We start from the raw sequence: 13,966 nt of genomic DNA, 5'->3' as shown, positions 1-13,966 counted from the left end.
AAAATTCACATGATACAAATGAATATTAAACTTAAATACCTAAAGTTAAGCTTGGTATCATGTTTACGAGTATAAATACGTTTGAACGTAGTTCAACAAATTAAATATAACTTCAACTTGTGGAGCATATTTTTGAGTTGATGTGATATAGTTGATTGCGTTCAAGGTACTTATTCTAAGTTAACTTATAAGATTTTATTGAATAAATACATATTTTTAAAACCACAGACTTTTCTCCCTCAAATAGCCCCACTGTAGGGAGTCATGAAAATAAATGTTAGCACACCTGTCAATTCATTTGCCATAACAGACCTCCAGAAAATGAAACACATTCAAATGAAGATAGCAAGAAATCAACTTTCTAGAAGAAAATTGACTATTGGGAAAAAACATCACTCAATACTGCTCAAGTAAAACCCCTACAAACAAACTCTAGTATAATGGTTAAGAGGACAGACATTAGGGTCTGACCACCTGGATCAGAAACCTTGATCCAACCCTAAATAGCTGTGTGATTTAAGGTAATTCCCCCAAATTATCTGTGTGCTGGTCTTCTCATTTACAAATTAGGGTAATAAAGACACCTTGTAATAGGATCAATATGAGGAGTAAATGTGTTGATAGGTAAAGCCTCTGTTCTAACTAATAATAGCAGTAGCTTTTAGGCATCTGAACCAAAGATCCAACACAGTCAACTCCAGCCGCTGTGCCAGAGAGTTCCAAGCCATCGGTAGAGGAGCTGCTGAGAACTTTAGCTCTCTCTCTTTGAACAGGCACTGCAGGATATAGCAGGAGACTTAATGAAAGAGGAAACTGCGTTTGATGAACAATGTTGCAAAGAAAAGCAATCAGAGGTCCACAATTTCATATCTACTAGTACTAAACTGAAAAACAAAACAAAACAAAAAAGCTGCTGCATGGTTTTATATATTTGATTTAGAGGCAAATGTTCATTGACTGATCTCGTTCTGTAACAAAACTATTTGAACTGACATTAGGCTATTTGGAGTTTGCTTTTATTCCACTTGATGTGAATGTTTGAATGTTGACTAGCTTTCTAACCTCCCCAAATTTCTAAATGCCAAAACATAATTGGTCTCAAGATTTACAAATGTTAAGAGATTGTGGACCTGGAAAGACCTGGCCAGTTCTCGTTGTTCAATAAGCACACCAACCAACATAAACACACAGGGTAAATGTTTGTTGACTTGAATGGAGGATAACTAGAATAGAAAACTTAGAAAAATCTAAGCATTGATAGGCGTATACTATTATTTTTGATGCCCTGTACCTTTTCATTTTTTATTTACTCTTATCTTAAAATTATTTATCATTTAAAAAAAATACAGTTTTCTTTATATCATTAAATAACCAGGATGAATCAAACTCATTGACCCCTCTTTTTCCTTCCTTTCCTTCTTTTAAGTTCTAAATCAGAGACTGGACTTGCCACTTGACTTTGTAATCTAATAATGTTCATGACTCAGAGAGCATGTACTTTCTGATAGGGGAAAGGCCGGATGTGCTGGACTAGTGCCAAGAATGTGATAAGATCCACAAACATTTATACATGCTCATATTTTCAGAACCTTTTTGATATTTTATAAACTTTTCCTCACTATGTCTTCAAATTTGGTTACTCTGTATTTCATGTTTCTCAGATAAATGTGTTACCTCAGGCAGTAAAACACGTTCCTGAATTCAAGGGTGATCCCACTTCTTCCTGGGAATATAGCTAGAATTTTAATTTCATAGCTTAATGATTCAAAGAAATCAAATAATGTTCACAGATACCTGTGATATCAATGCTGTTCAAATCAATATGGAAAGTGACCAGTTGGCTGGATTTATTTGCTTCAATGCCTTGAATCAGCTCTTCTTTTACATTTTCATTTGACACCCACTGGGCAAAGAAAAGGTCAAATATGACTGTTACGCTGCCATTTCTGCAAAGCAAAAGATGATATAGGAAGAAAAAGTCAGGCTTCTTCAAATGATTTGTGCTCAATTCATGTCAGATGTCTTTGAAATTCTCTGCAGTTATCACCTTGTTAATCCTCATTACACCTGCGCAAGGTAGGTTATGTCAAACATTATCTTTATTTCACAGGTGGAAGAAAAAGGAATTAAAAGACTAAATGTTTTTCTAAGAACACAAAGACAGATCCAGAATTGAAATCTGAGTTTTCTGAGTTCCACATTAGCACACAAATTTCCAGGCCAGGCTGTTTCCCAGAATCACTTGTGTCAAATTAAATCAAATCATGTGGTATCATGACCTTTGTTCTTATTTTATTGTTAGAAGAAATGAAGAGTGTGGATTTGTGATTTTTCACAGATAATTTCTAAGTAGAGGAAAGTCTAAGGTAGTTTCTCTGATTTCAGAGAAATTTTTCTATATAGTTTATGAAGGCCTGATAGCAAGCTTATAGCAGCTAATCTGTATCTACTTTTTCTTCTCTATTCTTAATATAAAATATCTAAGTATGCTCTGAATTTAAGGGATAGAAAGAAGACAAGCATACTGAGTTATTGGGGACTTATGGGATATTCATTCTCATTGTGAAGGGTTGGGATTATCTTGCCTATATCATCTCAGAGCGTAAAATTATAGTTCAATAATACGGCCCAAGTTATCTTCCTTTTTATTCCGTGCTCTGCAGTATGCATTTAAAAAGTTCTGTTCCCTGGTGATTTGTTTACAGTTTAAAGAAACATAAAAATGGAAAAAAAATTGGCTCAGTAGGGATACTTGAGAGACATTTGCTCTCCAGCCTATGTTTCTATTTCTCTCATCCTGTGCTTTCAGTATATGACCACTTGGGAGACAAACTCTAGCTCTGATATTCATTCTGTAGTCCCAAGTAAACTGGCGTACTCATGGTATATACTTGGATTCTTAAGAGGCTGACTAAAGAGAACCAAAATTTAGCATGGTATGTTTGCTAGTTCCAAAATTTAGGTGGTTACACTCATATCCTTGTGATATCTATGTTATTGAGCTTTTTGAAGGATTTTGTCAACTCCAAAAGAGTCCTTTGTGTATCTGTCCATATATCTATCTTGACAAAATTAAGAACAAATGTTCGTTTTTTTCTTTCCTCCCTGACTATATAAATAATCAAAATGTTCTTGAACTATCATAGTAGATCAGTATGTCCACTGGGTAGTATAGTCCTTCTTAATGTCTGTGCTATTATTCATGTTCACAGTTTAGCAGAAATGATTCCTTTCTATGTAGTTGGTTTTCCGTTTTTGAAGTAAACAAGATACTCTGGTACAATAATTGCATATTTCACCTCTATTAAATAAATTATTTAAAAATGTTAGAATGTTTAACTTTCCAATCATTGATTAAATCATAGTAACCTGATCTTGTAAATGACTAGGCTCTTTAGTAACCCTTTAGTTCAGGATTCCCCAACCATACCCATACGTGGAATCACATGTTGTTCTTGATACAGATACATTTTGTCACAGACACTGTTTTTTATCTATTCTTCCACACTTGTTAATTTTTCCATTGGCCATGATAACCAATCCTTAATTTTATTTGAGAATAACTCCATTTTCTTACAAAAGGTGAGAGCTTCTCCAACCATTGCTCATATCAATGACAGTTTTATTCATGGGTTTATAACCAGGCCCTGGTCAGTGGATGACGAGGAGACAATTATGGGAAACTCCTGGAAAACTTTTCCATATCTAACAAAATAATGGCTCATAGTGGACTACTTACTACTCTTATTTGCTGAACATTATTATGTCTATATGTGATGGCTGGAATTGCTACATCCATCTTGCTACCATGAGGCAAGCTAAATCTAGCATAATGAAAGAAAGAATGAATCTAAAGTATTGATTATGTCACTGTCATTATACGACTAAACTACCTTCTGGTGAAATGCCTAGGTTTATTGTGATGTCAGATGATAAACACTTATTGTTTAAGGCTCTTTTAGTTATGTGCTCTGTTAACTGCAATTTAAAAAGTCCTAACTGGCACACAACTCTCCGGGATCATCCCATATTTATTTAAACAGGAGCTCCTGTTTAAAGGGAGGTTATTTTTGCACCCGATGTTGACCAAATTGTCATTTTAGCAATTGGGAGACTGAGGCTCAGAGGAATGTAGGTAACTTTATCTAGAGTTACACAGTTTATTAGTATCAGAGATAGGGATGAAATCCAGAGACAGAACATCTGTCTCCCAGATGTGTTTTTATATAATTCTCATTCTCCACCTGCAACACCACCTCTGTCAATTCCATGATGGACTTTGTCAGGGAAAGGCAATACAACACATTTACCTGGGTTCACATTTACAATTATCTTGCATTGTGACCAGAAATTTATACCCAAATAGATGGAGGAAATAGCTGGTTGTATTTTTGGGAGTGGAGTGGTAGAAATTTGTTCCCTCCATACTTTCAAAAGATAGAAATCTTCCCTTTTTTCTCCTTCTTCCACAGTCCTGCCCCCTCCCTTCCTTCTCTTCCTCCTCCTTCTAAAGATGTCTCCTTAACCACCCTGTCCCCAATCCCCAAAAGTTAAATGGACTTAAATGGATTAAATATTGTTAAAATAAAGTGATAGTGAACAATAGCCTTTAATTTTTCTGTTCACAATTCCACATCTCCATATCCTTGGTCACAGTAGATAGTTTTAATTCTGACTAAATCTGAGATTTTTTTTTTTTAAACGTCATTTCTACATGTTTAATTTGAACACTTGCTTTTATTTTATTTTATTTAAGGGAGTAGAAGAGGTAAGATATTTTTGGTAGAGGAAGTATAAATCTGGCATTTTCCTTCACTGGGTTGAAAATAACTGGATTAGTTCATCCTCAGGCCTAAAATACCTTTGTATGAAAGATGTGTTTTCTTAGTTATGAATTATACATTGCATTTAATAATTTATGCTTTGCAAAGACAGGAGTTATGGATCCCCTATCCACATACAGTTGTTATCTTTAAAATTTGTTGTTTTTTTCAGTGTAAATGTTGAGATTACAGAGACATATAGTTGAAATCAAGAAAACCATAATAAACACTTGTGCTACACCTAATAAGAACACTAGGGCTGGCCCGGTGGCTCAGGCAGTTAGAGCTCCACTTTCCTAACTCTGAAGGATGCTGGTTCAATTCCCACATGGGCCAGTGGGCTCTCAACCACAAGGTTGCTAGTTCAATTCCTCGACTCCCGCAAGGGATGGTGGGCAGTGGCGCCTGCAACTAAGATTGAACACAGCACCTTGAGCTGAGCTGCCGCTGAGCTCCCGGATGCCTCAGTTGGTTGGAGCGCGTCCTCTCAACCACAAGGTTGCCGGTTCGACACCCACAAGAAATGGTGGGCTGCACCCCCTGCAACTAGCAACGGCAACTGGACCTGGAGCTGAGCTGCACCCTCCACAACTAAGACTGAAAGGACAACAACTTGAAGCTAAACAGCACCCTCCACAACTAAGATTGAAAGGACGACAACTTGACTAGGAAAAAAAGGCCTGGAAGTACACACTGTTCCCCAATAAAATCCCCTAAAAAAAAACCCCCCAAAAAACACACAAAAAAAAACACTAAAGCTGTTACCTGAGTAATTTAGTAACAATCCTCTGTCACGACTGTGACACTGATTTTTGTTTATTAAGGTAAATGAAAATTCTTTAGGAAAATGAAAAGGAAACAATGGCCATTTTCATTTCAAAGTACTTGTTCCAGTGGAGTAGCTGAGAGTTTTGTGTTTTTTTTAAGCAGATAAATCCTATCATTGTACAGAGAGCCTGTGTGCAATAAATCAAAATGTTTCTTATTTCTTATCTCTTATTTTCCTTAATGATATTGATAACCTCTAGGGTTGCTGAGTAAACAAAAGTCTTTTCCTTACTAACTTGGTGACTCCTTTGTGCTGAAAGGGCAGAATGAGCTGCATATTGCCACAGAGGGTAAACAGCACTTTATTAAAAGAATCAACCGCTAAATGCTCTCTGAGTCAAATCACTATCCACAAAGCAGGATAACAAAAAGTGTTCCCAGAGGTGAGCAAACCACTTACTTGACCTGCAGGGTGGCTACACACACACACACACACACACACACACAGTTTCCAAGGGACGAGGCGTTGACATTAAATCGGAAGAGGTAGGTTAAGGCCTAAGTTTAGTATTCATAGTGCTTTAGTATTACCATATACACTTGCATGTTGTGTGAGTTTAATTAAAATCAGTAACAAACAAGAAACTAGGTATTTTAAAGGATTTTTAGATGTGTTTTTCATAGTTGGTGTGGGTATTGTGAGCTGAGAGCTCAGTTATTTCTGTTTCTTGATTTTAGCAATTGGAGTTTAAAATTAAAATAATTTATGAAGCTAATTAGGAATCTGCCACTTTTTCCTCTGAGTGAAATATGTCATTTTATGTGTGATTATCTAAAGTAAACTTAAATGTTTGCTTGGTACTTTCTTCCCCAGCTTCTGAATTTCTTTTCCCATCCTTCTCTTCTCAGTCTCCCAAAGCACTGACCTGCAATTTATCTGACAGACATTTTCATAATGTTCCTTTGCTTTGCATCTTTCAAAACCTCACTTCTGATTTAAAAGTAGTTCAGATACAACTAAGTGGAAGCATTTCTACACTGATGGAGTATACTATCTGAGAGTCATTATAAAATATGTATGAAGGTTTAGGCACTATATTGGTCCTAGGTATCTATAAAGAAGGGGAAAGAAAGAATTCCTCAGCTGAAATAATTTCCAGTTTCAAATATAGTGATTTTAGCATCTAGATAAATAAAAGATTACTTATTGATATTAAATAAAATGCTGGGGTTTTAATAACCCACCAGGCCTATATATAAAAGTCTATATTCAGCAAATCTTCTCAATCTAGTAAAAATAAAGTTATCTAGCATATTATAATACCCTGTTTCCCTGAAAATAAGACCTAGCTGGATGATCAATTCTACTGTGTCTTTTGGAGCAAAAATTAATATAAGACCTGGTATTATATTATATATTATATTATATTACACCCAGTCTTATATTGTAGTAAAATAAGACTGGCTCTTATATTAATTTTTGCTCCAAAAGACGCACTAGAGCTGATTGTCCAGCTAGGTCTTATTTTTGGGGAAACACGGTATGTAAACACAAAGAGTCCCATTAGTAAAACTATTCCAATAAGCTCTGAGTGGATACTCTGCTTTGTGTGGATTTCATGGCAGAACCCAATGCAGGAGAGGCAGGTACCACAGATACCTCTCCTCAAAGAGCATTAAAATCTTTGAGAAATCAATCTGAATTAATTCTTTAATGCAGATTTCCACCACCAATCCTCTACAAAACTGGAAAAGAGAAATTGGTTCCACTCACTCCAAAGTAGACAAATAGCTTAAAGTGGAAAAAAAAGTCTTCCAGTCTTGCATGCATGGTTTTACCCTCACGGAATAAATATTTTTAAAAATAGCAATTTGAGAATGAGAAAAAAAATTAACCTTTTCTGAGAGTCCACATGTCTTCTAGTCCTGATAGGGGGCCAATGTGAAAGCCTATCAGAGATAATAACCCTGGAAAACAGGAATAGAAGCCTCTGTATTGTAGATGGGAAAGAAAACAGGTGGTGGTAGGGCTGGCTGGTTACTGGGACTAAGATGTTATGAATATACAATGAAATACAGAATTATAAATATAGATAGATAAATAGATGAGAATGAAGAAGAGAAAAAAGAATGAATGACAGGAAAAAAGAAAGAAAAGAAAGAAAAAATATTTTTAAACTATTTTTTTGTACAATAAGGTGAAGCTTTAGACTTTTTTTCCATTGCTCCTTCCACTGATAGGATTAGTTTTGTTCCAACAGGAAATAGCAAGGCCCTGAGTTTCCTTTTGCCCATTAAATAATCCTCATTTGACCTTGTATCATTGTTTCCTAAAACATGATCTCTGTCTTTGACTTGACCTTCCTACCCCTATTTGGTCAGTAAAAACTAAGTGTTCTTTTATGATTTCTCAACATATTCTAATGGCCCCTCAATGCCAACCAGATCATATTCTCAATATGCTACATTAATTCTTCTTTACCAGAAATGGCCTCCCTTTTCTTCTCTACTTAAGTAGTTTCCACTCATGCTTCTCAGACCAGGTCCCACATCTTTCATCAAACCTTCCTTGACCCACCTTTACAACCAGAGGGGCTCTTTGGTACATGAACACTCCTGCATAAACAAAGAACTGGTTTAGAATTTTTTAAATTGAAATTCTATTCTAACAGAAAGTTAAAGCAAAGTAAGGGTATACTTATTTTTATGTCAATAGGTCAGGAGTTAAAGGAAAACCTGTTACTAATATAGTACTCAGCATATCAACAAGTTTTAAATAAATGGTTCCGTTCATTTGCTAGGACTTTATAGAGCACATAGTCTGAGCCAGACATTAACTAGATTCAGAAAATACAGACATCAAAGACACATTCCTTGCCCCGAGGGAACTCATTGTCTAGTAAGAAGACAGGCACATTGACAACCACGTTACAGTATGAGGATTGTTACTTTGCATCGGGATACGAGGTGCTAAATGAGCTGGTGGAGGATGTACATAAATCACTCTAGAAGGTCAGGTAAGCATCCCCTGAGGAGGTGACATGGGCTGTTTGGTTCGCAATGGCATATAAGGATGGATTGGAAGGACAGAGACAGTATATAGTAAGGAAGAAATGGAAGTCCAGGCAGTGAAAAAGTATACAACAGAGATAATGGATGCTTTTGAGGAACTACAGCTAACATGGTAGGGCTGGTGTTGAATCTTATAGAGAGTGGGAAGGAGAAGCGTAAGAAGGCCAGAGTGAGTTTCTGAGACAAACCCCAGAGACTACCTACATTTAGGATGATAACACTAGGAACAGTCTTCAGGTATTTGAAGGACTGAGATACGATGATAGAGATACATTTATTCCACAAGAAAAAGAATAACTACAACCAGGATCGGTGGGTGAGAGCCAAAGAAGTAAAAAATTGGTTGAGGATAAGAAATAATTTCCTAGCAACTGAAGATACAAAGAAACAAATAAAACACAGTTATAACAATGATGTTCACGTTGACATTGAAAATGGATTCCTAATTTTTATCAGATAGCCTTATTCATGAGGGAATGCATTTTAAGTAGTGTGAATCTTTCTTTGTTTTGGATGAGAATGAACTTCCTCCTGAGGCTGTGGGCATTCCAGCGCAAAGCAGGCAAGCAAAGGCTGGACTGTCATTTCAAACCTTCCTCTCTCTAGCATTATTCCTATTACACAAAATGTATACACTATACACAACTTGCCACATATTGCCTGGTAACGTTAGTTAGTAAATTATATTAGGTTGGTGCAAAAGTCATTGCAGTTTTTGCAATTTTTTTTTAACCTTTTCAACAGCAATCACTTTTGTATCAACCTAATAAATGGTGTACATTGTATTAAATGATAAGTGGATAAAAGTAAAATGAATGGATATTTACATTTTATAGGTTGTTACTTTGCATGGTCTAAAAACATAAAGCGAGGCTACTGCTCTCTGCTCGGGAGCTCACATATTGTGATTTCATTTGAAATTGTTGGTTTGGAGCTTTTTCATTGTACAGCCTCCCTGACTGTGTTAACTACCTTCAATTGTAGGGTACCAGCAGCCTAAAAACTAACACTTATTTACCTCCATGGTAAAGGAATATGGGAGGATAGACATTCGTAACTAAGGAATGTTGCCACCAGTTTACTTCGGTTTGCAAGTGGTGTAAATCAGGCTCCCCCAGGCTTATCTTGGCTTTCGTTGTTTGGTCTTTCTCCTGCCCAGGGCTTCTTATTTCCCATTTTATTTCTGCAGAAAAGAGAAGTGTCCTCTATTTTTTTAAATAGATCTTTCTCTGACTTTTTCCCTTTTAACTGTGTTTTATAGATTCTAATTTGCATCACAGTTTCCTGCTGATTCATACCCTGATTCCAAAGGCCTTAGTCGTTTGCCATGAACAAAACTTCTGACTCAACTACCCGTAGTGGAATTATATCATGATCCTATTAACCTAAGGTTCATTCATTTATTGAGCACTCACTTTGCTCTAGGTACAGTCTTATAGGGCATAAGTGAATAAGTGAGTAAGTCCCTTCTGTCTTATGACTTAAAATGTAAATGCAGTGTAATGTGCAAGCTTTGTTTCACATGTTCATAGCAAAATCAAACACTCTGTCTGTATCTGCGTACATTCAACCTCAACCCCCTCCAGTGTGTCTGCAAGATTTTACCCTCAGGAAGAGAGAAACATGTTGACATAAGGTCAATTATCTAGATTATTATTGTTATTTGCTACTAACGTGAAAGTTTCTGCATCCTCAGAAATAATTGAAAATTTAAAATATTCCTTTCTCTCCAAAAAGCAGTGGCACCATTTTACAAATCTTAGCAAAAAGATCGTTATTTTCTGATTCTGTGCTTTCGATCAACATGAAATTTTTGAGCTGTACTTACTCAAATTGTAAAACTCTTGACTTTTTATATTCATTTTTCAGATTACTTGATTGAAAGATCTCATCTATCTAAAATATGAAAAAAGTTAATAGCATATTAAATTTAGGATTTAAATTTTTGTTAAAAAATTTAAACAGTCATCTTTATGTTCTGTTTAGAACTGTATTGGGGCATTTTTCTTCTCTGTGGTGATGAGGCTCATTTATTTAAGTATCCTGGGCACAGTTACAGTTATTCACTAATTTTTTCAAAGTAAGAAAACAGGATCTATGTATCTTTTGGCAAGTGGTTAGTGAAACTGTTTCGAACTTTTAAACAAGCTGAAAGACAGTCTCCTACCATTTCCTGAAGGTCAAAAGCAAGAATTTTGAAATCCGCTGAGAGTTTGTCTTGCAAGTTAGGATTATATGTAGCTCCTGATGTTATTTTCAAAGTCCCTCTGGCTTCATGACTTTTTCCAAATACTGCATCTAAATGAATTAATAAGAATTAAAACACGAAACATGTGAATTATAAGAGATGATATGCATATTCTGGTTAAGACAGAGTAAAGTTCTTGCTCCCTGTGTTGGTGCGGCAGTTCTTTTGCTTTTTCTTTGCAGTTTCCATGTTTCATAATCAGTAGCTTTCCCCCACGTGTGGTTGTTTTAAAAGATTAAAAACTAAACTTTTTTCTCGATCCTATTTTTTTTTCCTTTGAAGTCTAACCCACACTCCATGCTTCCAAGCTTTTTTTTTTACTGTTGAGATTCCTGTTGGAAGATACAGGGATGATCAACTTCCACCAATTATGGGAACTGATTCAGAGAAACATGGTGAGAAATGGACCATTAAAAGTTTTGTAATTGCTTTCAGATATTTCTTGCTCATCTAGCATCCTGGGACACTGCTGGTTTTCTATATGTGGATTCCTGTGAAGCTTTCAGTGTGTGTGTTTGAAACATAGCTTTGAAGCTATTTCTTTCATTCTAATAATTATAAAATTGACATGTATGACCTTTTGCCATTAGAGTGGAATGTTATTATTAGGGAAGTTATTGAGAATGCTGAAGAAAGTATATTATCTCAGTGTAAAAAAATGTAAGGAAAATGCTAACAAACTGAACATAAACATGGGTACTAAACTGTGCCATTAAGTCCTGCATAGTGCCTTTATCAGAATATTTTCTTTGATATATATTTATATTTAAAATGAGTTGCTTTAACTGAAACTGACATGATGATGAAATCATTAGTAAGTACAATAATAATGATATATAATTTTCACATTGACCTTGCATGAGAAAATGTTATCTCTCCTTTTCCCATATCATTGCATAATTGATGTAACATATATTATTATATTACATCATTTTTTAATAATCAAAATCACATTAAGATTTGCATGCTTAAATGTGAAAGGCAAGGAAAAACTGAGACAAGGAAAGAAAAGAAAAACTGTCATGGATTGGAGGAGACTAAGGAAGCATGATAACTAAGTCTTATGTAGAAGTCTGAATTGGATCCTGAACAAGTAAAGGACATTAGTAGAAAAAATGTTGGACTTTGAATAAAGTGGGCAGTTCAGTTAATAATACTGTACCAATGTTAATTTCTTGGCCATAATGATTGTGCTATGGATATACAAGATATTGACATTAGGGGAAGCTGAACAATGGTTATATATTATAAAAACAATAATTTTTGCAAGTCTAAAATGACCTCTAATGAAAAGTAAAACAATGTATTAAAAATAATATGTCTTGCATCTTCTGGTGTTCTATTAAAGATTTAACTCCAATTCTTTTTTTATATTCAGTTGTTCACTATGAAATCATATTAACATTTATAAATAGTTATTTCCTATTTTACTAGTAAGATCACTAACTTTTGTATCTTTATTGAGCATCAGAGATTCCAGTAGACTTACAAATGAAGTTATTCACAGCATTTAAATAAGACCAAAGAGCCACTTTTCTGAAAGTCTAAGTGAACCTCTATAATTTGTTTAATTGTTCACATAATCATATAAAATATCCACAAGAGCTCTTTTTCTTTCAAATATATCCCTCATATATGACTATCATATTTAAACAAAGCAGGGATTATTTTGGAATTATTTTGTAAAACCTAATCATTCATATTTACTGCATGCTGATTTAAACTTATTCATTTACTAGAGGAAAACAGCTAACTCAAAGGCTGAAAATTTTCTTGGTAAAACTAAAATCACTCACATTAAAAGGTTCTACTTTGTGAGTTTTCAGAAAGAATTAATATGTCCATATATAATTCATAATTTTAAAACTAAACATTTTCTCAGAAAAAATATGAATCTAATACTTAAGTTATTGCTATGCTGGCAATTAAGAAATATAGCCTATGAATGAATAAATGATAACTAAGAGCACAAGTTCTAGAGTTGGATTGTCTTGTTTGGAATCTTCCACTGCCTAGTAATGGTAAAAATTTAAACAAGCTAAAATTCTGTCTCTGATTTATTACCTATAAAATGAAGGTAATAATAACAACTAACTCATAATTTTGTTGTAACAAGAGAATACATTTAAAGATACTTAAAAAGCTGCTGGTACATATAATTTAACTCTAAATAATAGTTACCTTTTCTTCTTATTTTTTTAATCACAAGTTGCTACTCAGGCAACTAGAGATCTTTATAAGTCTTCACTTATATCCACATGTTCTTATATTGTTGCAATTAAAATTGTTGGCCTAATAAGAGAATGAAGATACCCTTCTCTAGAAATAAATAGTTTTTCTTTAACTTTACTTATCGACTTGTATAGTCAACATGTTTTAATATGTTTGTGATTAAATTCTCTCAGAGTTAACCTACAGGCTTTGAAACCACCTTTGTTATATGTTGAAACTAAGAAACTTACTTCGCATTTTTTATTTAAAAAACTTAGTCTCATGCTTGAATTCTGAATTAAGTTTCAAATTATATACCAACTAATTTTTCTAATATTCTACAGAATGAACTATAGCAAAACGTCTCAATGCAACATAAATATCTTGTCATGAAAGTACAGCAGTGAATAAAATGTACTGGCAGGATAACTGAGGTTAAAGTGGGTGCATTCAACTGAGGTTGTCTTCAACAGCCAGCTCCATGAGACTTACCTCTTTCTGATCTCTTGATTGACAGCCAAGACACTGCAATTAATCCAGCACAGAGCACCACCAAAATGACAACAAGAGCTGCAAACATAACTTCATAGGTGCTGAGAGAATGGTGCCTTGATGGTACAATTCTTTTTAACATCATTTTTGGCTTTTGAAGATAGGCTAATCTAAACACTGTGAGAGAATATAAAAACCTGCTGGAAAGAAAAATCTCTCAAGTTTTCAGAAAACATTTGGAAAGCAACAACATAATTCTAAGCAGTGTTACTAGTCTGTGCAAATGAGTTGTGTATGTCCCTTTGGCAACAGCATGTCTCTATACATTCAGTAGATTTAAAAGACTAGTTAC

General features: G+C 34.7%; 1 protein-coding gene across 2 annotated transcripts in view; it reads right to left on the bottom strand.

Moving 5' to 3' along the window:
* The window catches only part of TMPRSS15 (transmembrane serine protease 15), a 111,857-nt gene extending 98,098 nt beyond the window's left edge, over positions 1-13,759 (bottom strand). For both annotated transcript variants that reach the window (XM_074326540.1, XM_074326546.1), the window contains exons 1-4: positions 13,615-13,759; positions 10,831-10,961; positions 10,492-10,559; positions 1,795-1,946 (exon numbers count right to left, since the gene is read on the bottom strand). In XM_074326540.1, coding sequence (XP_074182641.1) covers positions 1,795-1,946; positions 10,492-10,559; positions 10,831-10,961; positions 13,615-13,759 — 496 coding nt within the window. The remainder of the gene's footprint in view (positions 1-1,794; positions 1,947-10,491; positions 10,560-10,830; positions 10,962-13,614) is intronic.
* Positions 13,760-13,966: the final 207 nt, after the last annotated feature.

The sequence above is a fragment of the Rhinolophus sinicus genome, linkage group LG01, assembly GCF_036562045.2.
Source record: "Rhinolophus sinicus isolate RSC01 linkage group LG01, ASM3656204v1, whole genome shotgun sequence".
Lineage (NCBI taxonomy): Eukaryota > Metazoa > Chordata > Mammalia > Chiroptera > Rhinolophidae > Rhinolophus > Rhinolophus sinicus.
Note: the sequence above shows the minus strand (reverse complement) of the source record. Positions and strands in the feature narration are given on the sequence as shown.